Below are 19,521 nucleotides of genomic sequence, written 5' to 3' on the forward strand. Positions count from 1 at the left end.
TTTTATTTTGTTTTTTTTTTTTTTGCGGTACACAGGCCTCTCACCGCTGTGGCTTCGCCCGTTGCGGAGCACAGGCTCCGGACGCGCAGGCTCAGCGGCCATGGCTCACGGGCCCAGCCACTCCGCGGCACGTGGGATCTTCCCGTACCGGGGCACGAACCCGTGTCCCCTGCATCGGCAGGCGGACTCAACCATTGCGCCACCAGGGAAGCCCAGGTTTTGATAGAGTATAATTTTTTTCCTTTGTTCATGATTTGCCTAAACCAAGGTCATTAAGTTTTTTCTATTTCCTATATTTTCTTCTAAGATTTTTTTAGCTTTAGCTCTTATAGTTAGGTCTATAATCCATTTTTGAGTTAACATTTGTCAATGGTGTGAGGAAGCAGTCCAAATTCATTCTTTTGCAAATGGATATCCAGTTGTCTAAGCACCATTTGTTGAAAAACTATTCTGTCCCCTTTGAATTACCTTGGCACCCTTGATGAAAATCAATTGACAACATGAGAATTTACTTCTGAACTCTCAATTCTATTCTATTCGTCTATCTGTCTGTCCTTTTGATGGTATCACACAGTTTTGATTACTATAGTACTGTAGTAAGTTTGAAAGTAGGAAGTGAGTTCTCCAACTTTGTGCTTCTTTTTCAAAATTGTTTTGGCTATTCTAGGTCCATCAAATTTCCATATGAATTTAAGATCAGCTCGTCAATGTCTGCAAAGAAGATGGTTGGGATTTTGATAGGAATTGTGTTGAATCTGTAGATCCGTTTTGGGGAATACTGTCATTTTTAATAATATTAAGTCTTCTAATCCATGAAATGGGGTATTTAGTCTTCTTGAATTTCTTTCAACAATGTTTTGTAGTTTTCAGAGTATAAGCTTTGTACTTCTTTTTTAAAATTTATTCCCAAGTATTTTATTCCTTTTGATATTATTGTAAATAGAATTGTTGTCTTAATGCCATTATCATATTACTTTGCTAGTGCACAGAAATACAATTGGTTTTTGTATTTTGTATTCTGAAACCTTGCTGAACTGGCATCAGTATTTTTAAGCTCTCCAAGTGATTCCAACGTGCAACCAAGTCAGAACCACTAGGTTCAATACCATCCATGCCCTCAGGTCTAATGAAGGAAAATATGTCCATCATCACTGCCTTTATATCATTTTAGAAAATTCATCTTCATAGAGAATACATGCATCAACTAGTTCCAGAAGAAATAGTAAAGGAAGTCTGAAGGGGAAGTTATATATGTAAATTTTAAATATATATAAAAATTTAAAGTATCTTGAAACACTTTACCTTAAAATAGTGCTATTACTTTTTCTGGAAAAGGGTACTCAGATCCACCCTGTAAGTTTGAGAACAGTCATTCAATATGGTAGATTAAATCTAGGCCCCAGTTAAAAGTACCTCCAGTTCCCACCAAGCAGCAATGATCAAAAGCTTCTATCTTGATCTCAAGTGATCATGAAACATTTAAATTAAGAAACTTGGGGAAAGTAATAGCTCTGAAGATAAATCCACTGGAAATGTTGCAGTCCCGTCAATCCTCACAACGAAGCCAATTAAATCTGCTAACCTAGAAGAACATTTCAATCAGAGCAGGGAGCAGGCACTAGGAGCGCTAAGACCTGCTTCCAACATGAGTAATTCAATAACTCTTCAGTTGACCATTCTGAGGTTTTCCCTTTTGTCTCACCTGTGCTGCCCTTCTTAACAGAGGCAGGCCCCAATTCTAATACTAGTTCCAAAGGGATCCCGCTGTGCCAGATGCTATCTTACGACACAGTACACCCAGAAAAGCAACCAATGGTTCCAAGAGAAAAAAACAACAACAACGCTTGCCTGCCAAGCTTACATCCATCCATTTCCTCCAAAGAAACATTAGACCTCAGAACTGCCAGCCCTCAGCTGGCCCCAGCGCCCCAGCCAACAGGCCCAGGACAGGCAGTGAGAATAAGGACATCCCAGATTAAACATCGGTAGATTCCAGTGAACTCATTTATCACTTTCTCCCTCCTCCTCCTGTGTCCCTAAAGAGTCCCTATTTGAACTCTCAAGCAGCCCTTCTGACTCTCTCGGAATGCACACAAGGTCTCAGCAACACAGAAAGGAACAAATCCCAAAATAATAAAGGGTCAAGAAACTCCTTTAGCCATGACATAAGACTAAGCAAGTTATCAAATACAACCATTCAACCAATCTAAGCAAACAACTGGAGAATGCAGTACTTACATTCTACAAGAGAATTCACAGTGAGTATTAAAACTATATCATACAGGAAATTCCCTGGTGGCCCAGTGGTTAGGACTCTGCGCCTCCACTGTGCGGGGCACAGGTTCGATCCCTGGTCAGGGAACTAAGATCCCTCATACTGCACAGTGTGGCCAAAAAACAAAACAAAACTACACAATACAAAAGACAGAAGGATAAATTAAAGGGATGGACAACAGATGTGTGACGAAGCAAGAACAGTAAAAAGTTAATGTTAGAATCTATGAGGTGGTGGGAATATAGATATTCATTGTTAAAATTCTTTTGTCTTGGGCTTCCCTGGTGGTGCAGTGTTTAAGAATCCACCTGCCAAAGCAGGGGACAAGAGTCCAAGCCCTGGGCCAGGAAGATCCCACATGCCACAGAGCAACTAAGCCTGTGTGCCACAACTAAAGACACAATGCAGCCCAAAATAAATAAATAAATAAATTTGTTTTTAAAAAAATTATTTTTGTTTTGTTTTTTAAATTAAGGGTACTTTAATTAATTTATTTATTTTTGGCTGTGTTGGGTCTTCGTTCTGGGCAATGGTTTTCTCTAGTTGTGGCAAGCGGGGGCCACTCTTCACCGCGGTGCGTGGGCCTCTCACTGTGGTGGCCTCTCTTGGTGCGGAGCACAGGCTCCAGATGCGCAGGCTCAGTAGCTGTGGCTCACGGGCCTAGTTGCTCCACGGCATGTGGGATCTTCCCAGACCAGGGCTCGAACCCAGGTCCCCTGCATTAGCAAACAGATTCTCAACCACTGCGCCACCAGGGAAGCCCTTTTTGCTTTTTTTTTAAAGGATTTTTTTTAACATCTTTACTGGAGTATAATTGCTTTACAATGGTGTGTTCGTTTCAGCTTTATAACAAAGTGAATCAGCTATACGTATACATATATCCCCATATCTCCTCCCTCTTGCATCTCCCTCCCACACTCCCTATCCCACCCCTCTAGGTGGTCACAAAGCACCGAGCTGATCTCCCTGTGCTATGCGGCTGCTTCCCACTGGCTATCTATTTTACATTTGGTAGTGTATATATGTCCATGCCACTCTCTCACTTTGTCCCAGCTTCCCCTTCCCCCTCCCCGTGTCCTCAAGTCCATTCTCTACGTCTGCGTCTTTATTCCTGTCCTGCCCCTAGGTTCTTCAAAACACATGATAGTGAGCAACTCATATGTACTTCACTCATAGAGTGCTCTGCAAATACTCTGGACCAGTGCATCGGAAACCCCTGGAGGAGGAACTGAAACACAGATCACAGGACCCCATCCCCAGAGTTTCTAATTCAGTAAGTCTAGGGTGGGGCTAAGAATGTATAATTCTAACAGGTTCACAGCTGTTCCTGATGCTGCTGGTTTGAGGACCACTGGCCTAGAACTAAAATACTCATTACGTGAGAGGCAGGAGAAAGGAGGAGATGATGGCAATAAGAATATTTGTCGAGATCCTATGATAGCTTTGGTATGCGTCTTAAAATTATCTCGTTTAATCTTCATAGTAACTCTGAGACGGAATTAGTCCCACCTCACACAAAGCAGTTTGGTAACTTACCCTAAGTTCCCATGACTGGTAAATATAGGAATTGAGATTTAAACCAAGGTCTAGTGGAGACACAGCCTTTGCTTACTTCCCCCCTACCTCACCATGATTTCTGCCATTAGAACAAAAGCAGGAGAAAATACTGGAATCTTTATAACTTGAAAACACTACTTTTGTTCCATCTGAAGGTTACTGACCCCATAAACCACAGAATTATTCAAAAACTAGACACCATTCCATATTAAAATGATCTGCATTTCATACCATACCCAGGAAACTTTTACAGCTATAAAATATTTTTTTCCAGTTGTTTTAGAGTCCCTCATTCATTAACTACCCTCAGCACACAGGAAGCACTTGGAAACAATTGGAAGACTGACAACCTCTAGGGAATGCCAGTAACTCTACAAGCATGATGCATGAGGGGGTGAAAGAACACTCATCTTTGAATTAGGAAGTCTGGGCTTGAACCCTGACTTCAGTTTCAACATCTAAATGTACACTAAGTGTACTGGAAGCTTCCAGGTGTGTAAAACAGACCTCTTAATCTCTCAGCACTTGTTTTCCTCAAATAACTTGCCTGAGGTCACACAGTTGAAAGTTCATAGCACACCCCTCAATCCCTTCAACCTGGGGCTATGGCCACCAGTGTATTCAGATTATACATATACTCTCTGGTCTCTGGAAATCCTTGGATTTTTAAAAATCATTTGCTACTTACATCTTCTTTGTACTGATTCACCTTTTATGTACATAAAAACCAGTTGTCAGTTTTACATCAGAAAGGCCATTGTCCAGCTTTAGAAACTTTTAGGATTACAAAAACCTAATATGGGCCTCATCCATTGTTCATGCTAACAAATGAAATTTAGGGAGCACATACTATGTGCTAGGCAGTACATTATGTATTTTCACAGAGATTGTTCTTATTTCATCCAAACTACCCTATGATTCAGGAATTAAGAGTATGGATCTTGGTCAAGCAACTTAATTCTGCACTGGTTTCTCGATCTGTAAACTGCAGGGTAAGAGTAAATGGGGGAAAAATAATTATCTTACAATATAAATATTACATAGTAGGTACTCAAATGCTCTTGCTGGCCCTTCCTTGATTTTTTTTTTAAGGTAAATAAAGAGAGGGTCAAAAAGATTGAATTAAAACCCTACATTCACGTGGCTAATAACTCACAAACACTTTCCAGAAGAGGCAAACCAAAAGGACCTCCTTACTGGGGGTGGGAAATGATTCAAAACCACTGAGGCTTTCAGTTAACACAGAGCTATTTACTTCCATAGAAACGGGGCACTGACTGTGTCCAGCCTGATTCCGAGAGGTTCCATGCATATCTGAAATCCATATCCTAACCAAACTTTGATTAACTTAAATGTTCAGAAAATGGTGTTTTAGAGTTAATTGAATTTTCTAGTTAACCCACAACCTTTTCGGCTGCCACTTGTCTAAATTTTTAAGTTTCTTTTCCTACTTAGTAACATCTTGTCGCTGAACATAGAGTTTGTGTGTGTGTGTGTGTGTGTGTGTGTGTGTGTGTGTGTGTGTGTGTGATAACACATCTCCCACCACCTTAAGCCCACCGCTATGAGCGTTATTTTTTCATTCATTCATGTCTCCTATGTGTATACTTTTCCAGACAGGGCCCATTTTTCTAATTTGACAGCACTGTGAATACCAAGGTATAAAATCAGCTGAAACTGTACTGGCACTGGACGAGCCACATATTTTTTAAAGATAGATTCATGAAATGAGTTTGTTTTGCTGCAATTAACTTCCTCCTTTAAAAAAGGAAGCATGGATTAAACAATGAGATAGTATGTTCTTTTCACATATCAGATTAGAGAAGGTGAAAAGTTTGAGAATACCCAGAGTGTCAAAGAAGGGGGTTTTTTTCTACACCATTGGTGGGAATGTAAACTGACACAACAGTATGGAAAGGCAACATGGCAACACGTGATGATTTAAAATGCACACACCTTTTAATTAGGCAATTCCACTTCTAGAAATTTATCTCAGATATATTTTCATATTTATGTAAGTACAAAAATGTTTATTTATAACAGCAAAAACTGGCCCATCATTAGGAGGGACCTAGTTCAATACATTTTGATGTGGCCATACCAGAGAGCATTACGCAGCACTTTAAAAGGAAGGTAGGTCTGTACATTATTATATAGAAACATGTCCACAAAACACTAGGTTCAATTTGTAAAACTCAAGTTACAGATCCCACTTCTCTATTACGTGATGTGCATGAATATGTATCCATCCATGTGTTTCTATACATTAACAGAGAAAGAGTCTAGAAGCGGGTACAGGTGAACTGTTCATATAATCAATACTTTGAAAGGTTTTTAACTTTGTTTTAAAACCAGCACATGTCACATTTAAGATTAAAATTTAATTTTTAATTTAAAAAGAAGAGAACAAGGAAAAATGGAATAGAAGACAATAAGTAACTGAGATTTCACTCTATTTCTAATTAAATTCTCTACCCCCATCAGCATATATGACACTGGTCACCAAAACCTTTGCATTTAGCTGAGGTCTAAGACTGAAAGCCATTCTGAGTTGACAGCTGAGGTCTAAGACTGAAAGCCATTCTGAGTTGAATTCAGCCAAGTAGCTTTTTCTTCTCACTCTTCTGTTGGGGGCCTTCATTTGCCTGTTGGCTTCCTATTTCTACAAAGAGATAAAAGAGGAACAAAAATCTTCCACATGTCACACTGAAATTACTGCCAACTTTGAAGAAGGACTTGAAGTTAACTGGAGTGGTCATCTGGTCCCGGCACAGTTGCCCATGCCTGTCCCGGTACTTTTGGAAACTGGCAGTTAGGTGAATGATTTGCCTGGGATGGCTGATTGGGCCTCAGAACATGAGTACACAAATCCCAAAAACTGTTATACTAGCAAACAGGCAGTTACTGTATATCTACTTCATGATCTTCAAAAATAGAGATTTTTTAAAAAAAATTTATTTATTTTTGGCTGTGTTGGGTCTTCGTTTCTTTTCGCGGGCTTTCTCTAGTTGTGGCGAGCAGGGGCCCCTCTTCATCGCGGTGCGCAGGCCTCTCACTATCGCAGCCTCTCTTGTTGTGGAGCACAAGCTCCAGACGCACAGGCTCAGTAGTTGTGGCTCACGGGCCCAGTTGCTCCGCGGCATGTGGGATCTTCCCAGACCAGGGTTCAAACCCGTGTCCCCTGCAGCGGCAGGCAGATTCTCAACCACTGCACCACCAGGGAGGCCCCAGAAATAGAGATATTTTTTAATGACCGATTTGGGTCATGATATGGATGAAATAAGTTAAAGTACTTAGAATGATGCCTTGCACTAAGTTGGATAAGTGCTTGCTGCTATTATTATGACAACAACAATGATGATTAATGATACCTAATTACCTTCCTGGGTTTCTGCCCTCAGTGAACTTCAAGTCTAGGTGGAAAAATAAAATGGATCTATGCCAAACAGCTAGAGTACAAGACAATACAGATATTTGTATGAAATCTTTTAAATCAGATTTTAAATGCTTTCAGAGAGAAGATGATCATTTTACACTCAGGTAACATAACTCAGATGTTACCAGGGTAAGAACCATGTTTGAGCTTTTCATCAACAAATCCTCCCCAATCTAGTGTTCTCGTCAAAATAAGTACTTGTTGAATAATGAGCAGAGGTATGCCCTGACCAAGCAATGAGACATCATTAGAAATTGAGCAGGGGGGGGCTTCCCTGGTGGCACAGTGGTTGGGGGTCCGCCTGCCGATGCAGGGGACACGGGTTCGTGCCCCAGTCCGGGAAGATCCCACATGTCGCGGAGCGGCTGGGCCCGTGAGCCATGGCTGCTGAGCCTGCGCTCTAGAGACTGTCCTCCGCAATGGAAGAGGCCACAACAGTGAGAGGCCCACGTACCGCAAAAAAAAAAAAAAAAGAAATTGAGCAGGGGGAATAAAAAAGAAAGAAAAGAGGACAATTCTAGGTAGGAAGAAGTAAGGACCTGGAGGTATGAGGTACCTCACACACAAGAAGTAGCAGAAGATGATTTGGGTAAACACTGCAACAACGGCCTAGAGGAACTTGAATGTTAGCACTAAGGAGTATGATTCAAATAGGATCACGTGAATCCCTAATAATGGCAGTGGCATTATGATAGCAACATTTTAAGAAATCTGAGAGTAGTATCCAAATGGATAGGAAGGAGGAGAAATTGGGGACATGAAAATAATTTAAATACTCCATACCTCAAAAGTACAGTCTACCATGATAAATACAGCATATGTTGACGAGGGTGTTCTCTGAGCTCTACCCACCCGCCCTCCTTCACCCTACTCCAGTTCTGTGCACTTTCAGACCATTCTCAACCCTATGCCAAAGCCATCCTCCCCACCCCACACCCAAACAAAGCCTTCCAGTGCCTCCATAATGCTCTTCAACATGGCATACAAGACCCTGCTTGCCTTTCCAGCCTCCTGCCCAAGAACACCCATACTTCCAACAACATGTTCCAGGGATGTCTTTCAGTGGGGTTCCTCAGTAGACCTCTCCTCCTTGGTTCTGTGCCTCACACGTGGTTGCCCCTCCTCCCTGTAGCACGTCTATCAATCAATCTCCTATTCATCTTTTGGCCTTATCCCCTCAGGAGACCTTCCCTGACCTCCTCAAGTCTAGTTTAAGAGGGTTCCCACATGAACCCTCAGCACACTGTACTTCCTCTATCAGTGGATCTGCTTCCCACGTGAAGGCTGGACTGATTATACCTTATGCAGACAATTAGCCCAGTGGCTGGTACACAGCAGTAGCAAATGGAAGAGTAGAATCAGGACTTAGATGGGAATAGACTTAGAGGAAATTGGAATACAGGTGATACTTCAAAAGAATAAACTTTGGTGACTCAGTGGATGGAAGGGAAAGTTCTCTCATTGGACACCCACTTTCTTTCTTCTTTCTTTCCTTCCTTCCTTCCTTCCTTCCTTCCTTCCTTCCTTCTTTCCTTTCCTTCCTTCCTTCCTTTCTTTACAGCTGTGTTCGGTCTTTGTTTCTATGCAAGAGCTTTCTCTAGTTGTGGCAAGCGGGGGCCACTCTTCATCGCAGTGCGCAGGCCTCTCACTATTGCGGCCTCTCTTGTTGCGGAGCACAGGCTCCAGACGCGCAGGCTCAGTAACAGTGGCTCACGGGCCCAGTTGCTCCGTGGCATGTGGGATCCTCCCAGACCAGGGCTCGAACCCATGTGCCCTGCATTGGCAGGCAGATTCTCAACCACTGTGCCACCAGGGAAGCCCTGGATACCCACTGTTGCCCACTCTCTGGTCATGATTTGCATGTTTGGCCAGCCTATCACATTCTGCTATGTGGTTCAAAGAATTAAACACCGGCAAGGTATGCTTTAAAAATAAAAAGACATATAAGTGTAGATTACCAACATACCATCTGTTTATAACCTTCTTTGTGAAAAAGAAATTAAATCTTGGTCCATTTTCTAGAACCACCCTGCTACCCTGATACCATACGCTTTTCTAAAAGAAAGTAGAAAAGCCTTAAGTACTTGTTCAACCAATGATCAAAGTCAAGAATGTTGTGCAAATGAAGCTTGTTCCAAAAGAATTGTGTCAACTGAACCAGGGGAAGGGGGAACAAATTTATTAACATTCCCACATTGGACAGAGCCCTGTGGGTGAATTTTTAATGAGTAACCTTGTCCTTGCCCTCTAACAGAAAGATAACCTTCATTCAAATAATACAAGGCTAGTGAATAGAATAAAAATTTGATTTCAACCAATTTTATTCTAGAGAACAGAACTCATACTAATAAGTAGAATTTATATAGAAACAGGTTTCAAATCAATGCAGAAGAAAAAGATAATTCAGGATTAGAATTTCCAATAACTGAATAGCTAGTGTTATGGTGTGTCCCAATCCTGGATGTTTTCAAGCAAAATCTAGATGATCACACCAAAACCAGTAGAGCTATACATGCTAGCTGTATTCCAGGCACTGTACTACATGCTTTATCTAGATCTTGTCTCTAACCTTAAAGGATGATTTATTATTATCCCTAAATTATATAAAAGAAAATGAAGACTCAGACTATCCATAGACATAAATGGCTATCACCTGCTGGTCCAAGCCACTATCATTTCTGGCCTGGATTATCATATTTACCTTCTAACTAGTCTCCATGCTTTCACCCCTGCCCCTGTAGTACATCCGCTACACAGCTGGCAGGGTGATTGTGATGGTTAATTTTATGCGTTAACTTGACTAGGCCATGGGATACCTGGGTATTTGGTTAAACATTATTTCTAGGTGTGTCTGTGAGGGTGTTTCAGATGAGATTAGCATCCAAGTTGGAAGACTGAGTACAGCAGATCCACCTGCCCCCCAACCCACCATGTAGATGGGCCTCATCTAATCAGTTGAGGGCCTGAATAGAACAAAAAGGTGGAGGAAGGGAGAATTCACTCTCTCTGGTTGACTGTATGAGCTGGAACATTGGTCTTCTCCTGCCCTCAGACTGGAACTTACATCACTGGCTCTCCTCATTCTCAGGCCTTCAGACTCAGAGTGGAACCACACCACTGGTTCTGATAAGTCTCTAGCTTACAGTGGGTCATAAGACTTCACCTCCATAACTGAATGAGCCAATTCCTTATAATAAATCTAAGAGAAAACAGAATCCTAATAATAGAACCAATAAAAGATATGTATGTGTATATATATATATGTACGTATATATATATGCTCTTACATATATACACGTACACACATATACATATATGTAAGAGCATGTGTATACACACACACATCTTTTATTGGTTCTGTTTCTCTGGAGAACACTTATTAATACAGTGATCCATTTAAAACAACATTAGATCCAAAATAACCCACAAAAAATAAAATAAAAAGGGGGGGAAAATTACATCATGTTACACTGTGGGTTAAAACCCTCCAAAGGTTTCTTTCTTTCTTTTTTTCCTCCAAAGGTTTCTGTTCTCACATCAACCTAATGTCGAAATTCTTATCATAGCCTGCAAGGTCCCACCCACAAACACCATTATCTCTCTGACCTCATGTCTGATCTCCCTACACACACACACACACACACACACACGCACACGCACACGCACACGCATACACATGCATGCACACGCACACTGGCCTCCTTGCTGTATCTGAACATATCAAGCACACTTCCAGCTTAGGACCTTTGCTTCCCTCTACCTAAAACTCTCTTCTCCCAGGCATCTATACATCTGTACATTTGTTCCCCATGTTCTTCAGGTCTCTGCTTAAATACAGAATAATGTATTTTCTGCTTAAATAAGAAATAAACAAATAATACAGAATAATGTATTTTCTGCTTAAATAAATAAATGCTTAAATAAGTCAACCCTCTGTATCCGTGCGGTGGGCAGGTTGGTTGGTTCCAGCACCCGCGCCAGATAACAAAATCCACTGATGCTCGAGTCCCTTAGACAATATGGCCTAGTACAGTCGGCCTTTCACATTCCTCAGTTCTGCATCCGCAGATACAGAGGGCTAACTATAACACCTTGGCAGTGAGACTTCCCTGACCATCTAACATAAAATAGAAACCCCTCTCCTTCAGCTTTCCCTATCCCCTTCCGCCTGCTTTGTTCTTCTTCAGAGCACATATCATCTCTGACTTCTGCATTTACTTATTAGTGTACAGACACTAACCTGTCTTGCACTAACCTGTGACCTATTTGAAAACCAGACCTTGATCTGATTATTTATGACTGTATCTTCACCATCAGAGCTGCGCATGGCACAATAAATCTGTTGAATAAATGAAGCCCAGACAACCAGATCTGAAATCTATTCTCTTAAATGTCAAGCCATTCTGGCATCCAGGAAAGGAACTTCTTTCACTAGGAAGGCAGGGGCATTAGATCTAAGGTCCCTTCCTATTCTAGGACTATGATGCCATGACACCACCATTAGGGCCTTAAGAGCATGGTTCTCTCTGCTGCTCTTTCCTTTGGCCACATTTTACCACTTTCCTTGAATAAGTAAGTGGTAAGCATTAGGCAATGGATGAGATCATAGGTCCAGGAAACCAGCTCCCCCTTAAGTCATCTCTAGTCCATTTCTCATGCTACTACAGTTTGCCCTTATTTCTCAGATGCTATCTGACCTGCAGCCACTCAGTTGTCAGTGGAAAAAGAAAGTATCAAAATTTGTGTTTTTACACCAGTGGCCAAATATACAAGTCATCATAGTTTTATCATTAAAACTCCAGTCAAGCATAAGCAGCAAGAACATTGAGGTCATTTACAAATAAACAAAGACAAAGATAAATTTACCAACTCACCATCGATCGTCCAAGATAAAGTTAAGGGAAAGCATAAAACCAACCTTGCAAGCCAGGCTATATTTTAGTACCAGAAACCAACAGAGCAAGAGAGGGCTCTGAACTGGCAGAATTTACTTCTGTCTATTTAGTACTACTAGAAGACATGGGAATCCAGGGAGCTGGAGATTTTAAAACTTCAGGATAGGTTGGCAGGTCACATGACCAGAAGAGGGGACAGAAAACTGTTCCATAACATTGCTGGAGTAAGATGCCTCATTATTTCCTGCAGTCCACAGAGTTCTCAATAAAAGACACTAAAAATGATACTAGATTAAACATATCAAGCCAGTAAGTAATTATATTACTATATTCTTATTGGGGGTCAGCAGCTCTTAAACGTTAGCTTGAGACACTTCCATCTGAATCTTTTACATCCACCAGAAATATGCTCACCTATTGACTTTCCAAGTTGTGTTGGTTTTTCCTATAAGTCCTACTGCTAGGTCTTCAGTTGAAACATGCAGCCATTAGCCACTCTTTGGACAGATCCAACAGAGAAATTTCTCTTTCTCAACCCTAACTGCTAATCTGTGGGTGTCTCAGAATAGTAGTGAGTTGAAATCACCTATATAACCACTTTTTTTTTTTACCATCTTTATTGAAGTATAATTGCTTTACAATGTTGTGTTAGTTTCTGCTGTATTACAAAGTGAATCAGCAATATGTATACATATATCCTCATATTCCCTCCCTCTTGTGTCTCCCTCCCACCCTCCCTATCCCACCCCTCTAGGTGGTCACAAAGCACCAAGCTGATCTCCCTGTGCTATGTGGCTGCTTCCCACTAGCATTTGGTAGCGTATATATGTCCATGTCACTCTCTCACTTTGTCCCAGCTTACTGTTCCCCCTCCCTGTGTCCTCAAGTCCATTCTCTACATCTGTGTATTTATTCCTGTCCTGCCCCTAGGCTCTTCAGAACCATTTTTTTGTTTATTTTTAGATTCCATATATATGTATTAGCAAACGGTATTTGTTTTTCTCTTTCTGACTTACTTCACTCTGTATGACAGTCTCTAGGTCCATCCATCTCACTACAAATAGTTCAATTTCGTTTCTTTTTATGGTTGAGTAATATTCCATTGTATATATGTGCCACATCTTCTTTATCCATTCATCTGTTGATGGACACTTAGGTGGCTTCCATGTCCTGGCTATTGTAAATAGAGCTGCAGTGGACATTGTGGTACATGGCTCTTTTTGAATTATGGTTTTCTCAGGGTATATGCCCAGTAGTGGGATCACTGGGTCATATGGTAATTCTACTTTTAGTTTTTTAAGGAACCTCCATACTGTTCTCCATAGTGGCTGTATCAATTTACATTCCCACCAACAGTGCAAGAGGGTTCCCTTTTCTCCACACCCTCTCCAGTATCTGTTGTTTGTAGATTTTCTGATGATGCCCATTCTAACTGGTGTGAGATGATACCTCACTGTAGTTGTGATGTGCATTTCTCTAATGATCAGTGATGTTGAGCATCCTTTCATGTGTTTGATGGCACTCTGTATATATTCTTTGGAGAAATGTCTATTTAGGTCTTCTGCCCATTTTTGGATTGTATAACCACCTTTTTATAAAAGGCTAATGAGGAAGCAAGTCAAGCCTTTACACGATTTCCTTCCTCTAAAACATTTTTGAAAAACAGAACAGCTCAGCATACTGACAGAACTTAGGAAAGAGAGGAATAATAATGTTAACTTACTAGGGGTTTGGGACTGTGCTAGTTGCTGTACGGGGATTCTCATTCGATGCTTCCTACAACACTCTAAGATAGATACTACTATCCACTACTCTCCCTTCATCCTACAGGTGAGGAACTAAGTTTCACAGAAGCCAAAGAACTTGCCTAAAGTTATACACCAGTAAACAGCAAAGCCTGAACACGAGCCTGGGTCTTCCTAGCTCTGCATCTGCACTTTTAACCACTATGAGTGCGACACTGGAAGGGAAGAATGGAGGTGGGAATAGAAAAATGACATTCCTTCCTCCTTATGTAGGTATCAGTTAGAATCCAGGAAAGAACCACTGCAGGTTCTTTGCTTCATTTGAAAGTTACCAGTCCGTGTGGGTGCGCATGTATGTTTGGATGTACTCAGAAACATACACAACGTATGCACGCACACACACTGCAAATCTTCCCACACTGTAAATGTCTCCCAGGCTATATGTGGGCCTTGCTTAAAGGTCACCCAACAGGCCCCAAGGAAAAGAAGGGCTTGGTTTAAAAAGCTTTATATTTCCTCTCACTTTTTCAAACACTGGAAAATCCATTTGGCTCAGAGAAATGAACAGTAAAAGGAGTTCTAACTACTCAGAGCCAACAAAACATAATGGAAAAAAGGCAAGAATATGGCTGGACTTTATTTTCTTTTTGCTCAGCACATCCTGTCTTTAATCTGAATGGTAAATAGGCCATGCCAACATACTAACTCTTTTTAGGTGAAATTATCTAGGTTATGAAAACAAGCAACAACTGTGTTTTCATTATTCTTTAATTCGTGGCTGACAGAAATAGCTTCCAAAATAAATCAGAGAGGCAAATACTGCTCACAAGGGAGAAACCCACAAATTTTCCCTCCTTTGATAATGGATTTTTGTGAATTTGTTTTTCTTTCCCTTGAATTATAATTGTGTGGTATTATCTGAAAGAGTGTGTTGCAAAAGCTAGAAAAGGGGAATTTGAATTTTCATATTTGCATTATTTAAATCCATGGGGGAGGGTGGGGAGAGAGAGAAAGAGACTTTTTCCATATTATTATTAATTAACACCCCTGAGATATTTAACTTTCAAGTACAACAAGTAATTTTATAACACCTCTCTCTGTAATCCCACAATATCAACTTCTTTGGCTCTGTGATGCACCTAATGATTCATGACTTAAGTCATGCTAGTGAGAGCTCCACCCATTTTTGTCCGTATATTTAGCTTCCCTCGCTTCATACTACACTTTCTTCTCTATGTTAAATCTGAGCAAACAGTCTAACAGAAACCATCTTCTCAAATAGAACATGGTAAAGCTTCTTTTAACAAGAAACTAGATACATCGATGGATTATTTGAAGCAACATCTGTCCCCTTCCTTCCTCTGGATGTCATTTAAATCAAGAATTACATCCATAGGGTAAGTCAAAGCGGCATTCTTCCATGCACTGGTTGTGGGGAAATTAATAGGTATTCCACTCAAAAAAACGGTGGCATTGGTCAAACGGAAATGCTTCATCAGGAGAAGGTCAACAGGGTCCCTCTGCTTTCTTTCTAACCACAAGATTTCACGGAGTCTCTAAAATGCAATTATGCTTTACATGCCTCCAAGAGAGGACTAGAAAACATACACGTTTCCAAGCTAATTTGACTTGGAAACAGAGCTGGAGGGTCATGGAACACCCTTGGGTTAGGGAACACCTGCTTAAGTGCCAGGTCTGAGCGGGCCTACAGCCAACGGTCCAGTTAGACACTGTCCATCCTGTACTCTCCAAGCACACTGATCACACTGTTTCTTAGGGAAAACAGGACAAGGACAGAATGTATAAAGAGCTTTATTGAACTGATGAAAATATATAAGTATAGCACCATCTCTAGCAAGAGAACCATTACATTTGGACATTCTCCTCATGGGAGAGGGAAGAGGGAGCCATCTTAGCAAAACCATTTTAAATATATGGCATGCACAAGAAGGCTTTCCCAGCCAATAATTGGAAGATGTCATCCAATCGTACTTAAAATTGGGAATTAGCAGTATACAGCCTATTAAAAAATGTCACAGGTTTCTTTTCAGCCTTGAAAACACAAAACACATTTAATATCTTTAATTTGAATGCAAATCAAAATCTAGGGGGATCACAGACACATTTTTAACTGGTTTTTAACATCAGTAACCCTCAGATACATTTTTTAACTGGTTTTTAAAAAGAAGAAATAAGAGCTCTAACAGAAACGTTAGAATAGTATTTCAGGTGAGTCTGGTATCAACTGCAAATTTATAGACACTAATGTAATCAAACACATACAGCTCACTATTTTGGCAGATCATAGAAAATGGGGTATTGGGAAGCCAGGGAAGGTTAATGTTTACAGCGATGAAAAGTTCCCAAGTTGAAGGGATACCAACAATACCAAGCCATTTGTCTTTCTGCTTTTGAGTACTCCCCAACAATGAGGAAATATGACTCTAAATGGCAGAAAAATCTAATTGTATTAACTCCTACCCCCAAACTGCTGAAGGAGAAATAAGAAGCAGTTGTGCTGTCTTTAACTGGGAACTAAGATCTATGGAAACAATAATATGGCAATGGCAGCAATCTGTGAGTATGAAACACAGCCTTTGCTTGTCTGTGTATTCCTTATCCAACGTTGACGCACAAATTTGAATTCTGCTCTTCGAGATCTCATTGCAAAAAGTGAATTCCATATCCTGCTTTGAAACATCATTAACCCTCAGACAAAAATTTCCACTCTGGCTTTAACCGAATGTTGCTTCTGACTCATTTGTTTCAAGGATTAGCAAAGGTCCTGAAGCGATGTGAGAAAGTCAAAGAAAACAGTTTTGAAGCACAGCACTCAGAAACAAAGTAAGACCAAAGGAAACTGAAGCTGCCCCGTGATGACAAGGCCATTTCCTTACTTCCTGCGAAGCAACACACGCTGACAAGATGAGGAAGAACCAGCATAAACATCACTTACTGAAGCCTCGTTTTGTCCACCCAACTATCGGGGTAACATCCTGGTCCCTACACTCCTAACCTCCTGCTCTGCTTTTTTTCTAAGCCCCTATTACCCACTAGTATGTAACTTACCTACTTAGTATGCTAATTATTTATTATGTAATTCCTTTGATAGCATGTAAGTTCCTAAGAGCAAGGATCTATGCTGGGTTTTGTTTCTTTAACTGATAAATCGCGGTGCCTAGAACAGTTCCCGAAACACACAAATGCTGCCCACTAGATATATGTTGAATAAAGGGATACATGATACTATTTCTTTGCCATCTTTGGATCCTACAGTTGAAAACATAAGGAAAGGATTTTAGTCACTTTCCTTTTTACCTAAAAATTATTGCAAGCCTTCTCTCTGTGCTAATCCTCAATCCAAAAGAATTTAAGAAAATTGATATAAACTAGCTAGAAAATGTGTCATGTTAGTTAAATTAACTTAGAAAAAAGAGACGGAGCAAAATTTATTTCACCTTAACTCTTTTTTTTTTAAAGTATGCTTAGTAGAATGTCTTTTAATAAATTATTCCAGTATTTCCTCAAATGATTTCTTTCTCCTTACTCCCGTTGATTTAAGCACTGATCACTGTATCTAAACTGGTCAATTTCCTTCACAAGTCAGGGGTATTAAACCCACATTTGGCCGGTGATTATTATACTTATTGTATAATAAATATTAACAGCCTGTCCATACAAGGCCTACCAAAGCAAAGATAAACAGTGACTACTGTAATTTAGGCATAAGGCCCTCCCCTCTACCATGCTGAAATGCCCAGCACTCTTCCTAGCTGACTCTTAATCCATCCTTAGTTTAAAAGTGTAACTAATTCAAACACACAGGACACACAGGAGAGAGGTAGGTACCATAAATAGAGGAGAGATCATTTATTTCTGGGCCTATGAATACAGGCCCAGAGTGCTATATCTTGCTACTTTTCTTTTTTTCATGAAAAATTTACCAATTTGTTATTTGAAATTTCCCAATTGGGGATGCAAACAAGAATGTGCTGAGGCCCGAAGAGGCCCACAGGCATCAGTTTACAATCTCTTGTTAAGGCCTCAGGTCAGAGAGCACTGCCACCAGGAATCCCCCTCCCACTCCTAAAGTGGGTGAGGCACTCCTGCGGTATGTTACGTCTAGCCATCCCTGATTTCACCAAACTCTTGTATAGTTCCTGCAATGTGTCCATCTTTTCTGTGGGGAGTATCTTACTTACCTTTATATTCCCAGCATCAAGTGCCTAGCACAGAGTAGGAGCTCAAAAAACGCTTTAATAAATGAAAATTTGAACAAGACCACCTGGTTCACACTTCTAGTAGTCCCCATGAACCCATCAGTCCATTTCCTATCTTTATTCTTTAACCAACCAGCCTTCAGGGATACATGTAATCAAGGTCACGGGCCTTGATACCAAGTGCCAAACTAAGAGACAAGCCCACCCCTGAAGATCTTAGGGTTATATTTGTTATGAGGAATAAGCAGCATTCGGCATATTGTGAAAATAGGAAAAAAAATTTTAAAAGGAAATTCGACAAAGTAAAACAGCTGTATACCATGTGCTTTGTAGGAGACGAGCAAGTACATGAAGGAAAATTCAGCAAATTGCTACCTGATTTCTCCATCATTCAAAACACTTGATGAGCTTCTTACAGATGATAGTTAACTAAGGCATGTTTAAAATGTCTATTTTGTTCCTTAGCTAGAGCTTTAAGAACAGAAAGATGCTGCTTATTCAACCAATAATTAAACTTCACATACATGTTACACTTTGCCTAAATCCCAGTAAATATCGGGTTTACTATTCAAGATAGTATTTGGAATCATATCCAAATGTGGAATTGCTCTCCCAAGCAGAATCATATTGTAGCAAACTTTGGCTTCTCAGTAAGTCACAGAAGTATATCCTGTATTTTTACAATTCTTCCCTTTGTATTTTCTCATGATGAAAGCATCAGGGTAAACTTACAGCTGTGCAAAAGATGCACCGGCATTCCTGGAGAGTGGTCATCTTGTCCAGAGACTGTTCACACAGGCAGAGTTTGCAAGTGATGAGGGGGGCCAGAGCTAGGTCTCCAGGTGTGGGATTTTCGGCAGCGGTCATGGTGAGACAGTGGAGCCTACCAGCTGAGCCCATCAGCCTGTCTTCAGCGTTCTTCAGTCTCCTCAATCCCTACAGGAAGGCCCAAAGCAGAAAATATTATATCCATTGACACAGCTATTGTTTAACCAACACATCTGGGCACCAGCAGGGCAAATCCTCACCCTCAATGATCTAAGTGTATAGTAAATGCACTTCTAAGAACCATGGATTAGAGAGCTTATCACCTTGGCAACCTATTCCTAGAGTCCTGAAATGTAAGGTGACCTCACTGTCCTGACTCATATCAAGTCAACTATGGAAATTAAAAGACAACTATGAACAAACACACCATTTAGGAATCTCATTGCTATGATCAATTCAACAGATTCAAAGAACACTTAAAAAGAGAATGTCACTCAAAAAGTTAAATATAGAATTACCATATGATCCAGAAATTTCACTTCTGGGTGTACACCCAAAAGAATTCAAAGCAGGGACTCAAACAGATACTTGCACACCGATGTAGCATAATTCACAACAGTCAAAA

At 40.6% G+C, this 19,521-nt stretch overlaps 1 protein-coding gene across 1 annotated transcript in view; it reads right to left on the bottom strand.

Moving 5' to 3' along the window:
• The window catches only part of RNF144B (ring finger protein 144B), a 68,535-nt gene extending 49,475 nt beyond the window's left edge, over positions 1-19,060 (bottom strand). The window contains exon 1 of the mRNA XM_024756738.1: positions 18,861-19,060. Within this exon, the coding sequence (XP_024612506.1) occupies positions 18,861-19,028 (168 nt within the window). The 5' untranslated portion in view covers positions 19,029-19,060. The remainder of the gene's footprint in view (positions 1-18,860) is intronic.
• Between the last annotated feature and the right edge of the window lie 461 nt (positions 19,061-19,521).

Source organism: Neophocaena asiaeorientalis, unplaced genomic scaffold (assembly GCF_003031525.2).
Source record: "Neophocaena asiaeorientalis asiaeorientalis breed wild unplaced genomic scaffold, Neophocaena_asiaeorientalis_V1.1 scaffold627, whole genome shotgun sequence".
In the NCBI taxonomy this organism is placed as follows: Eukaryota; Metazoa; Chordata; class Mammalia; order Artiodactyla; family Phocoenidae; genus Neophocaena; species Neophocaena asiaeorientalis.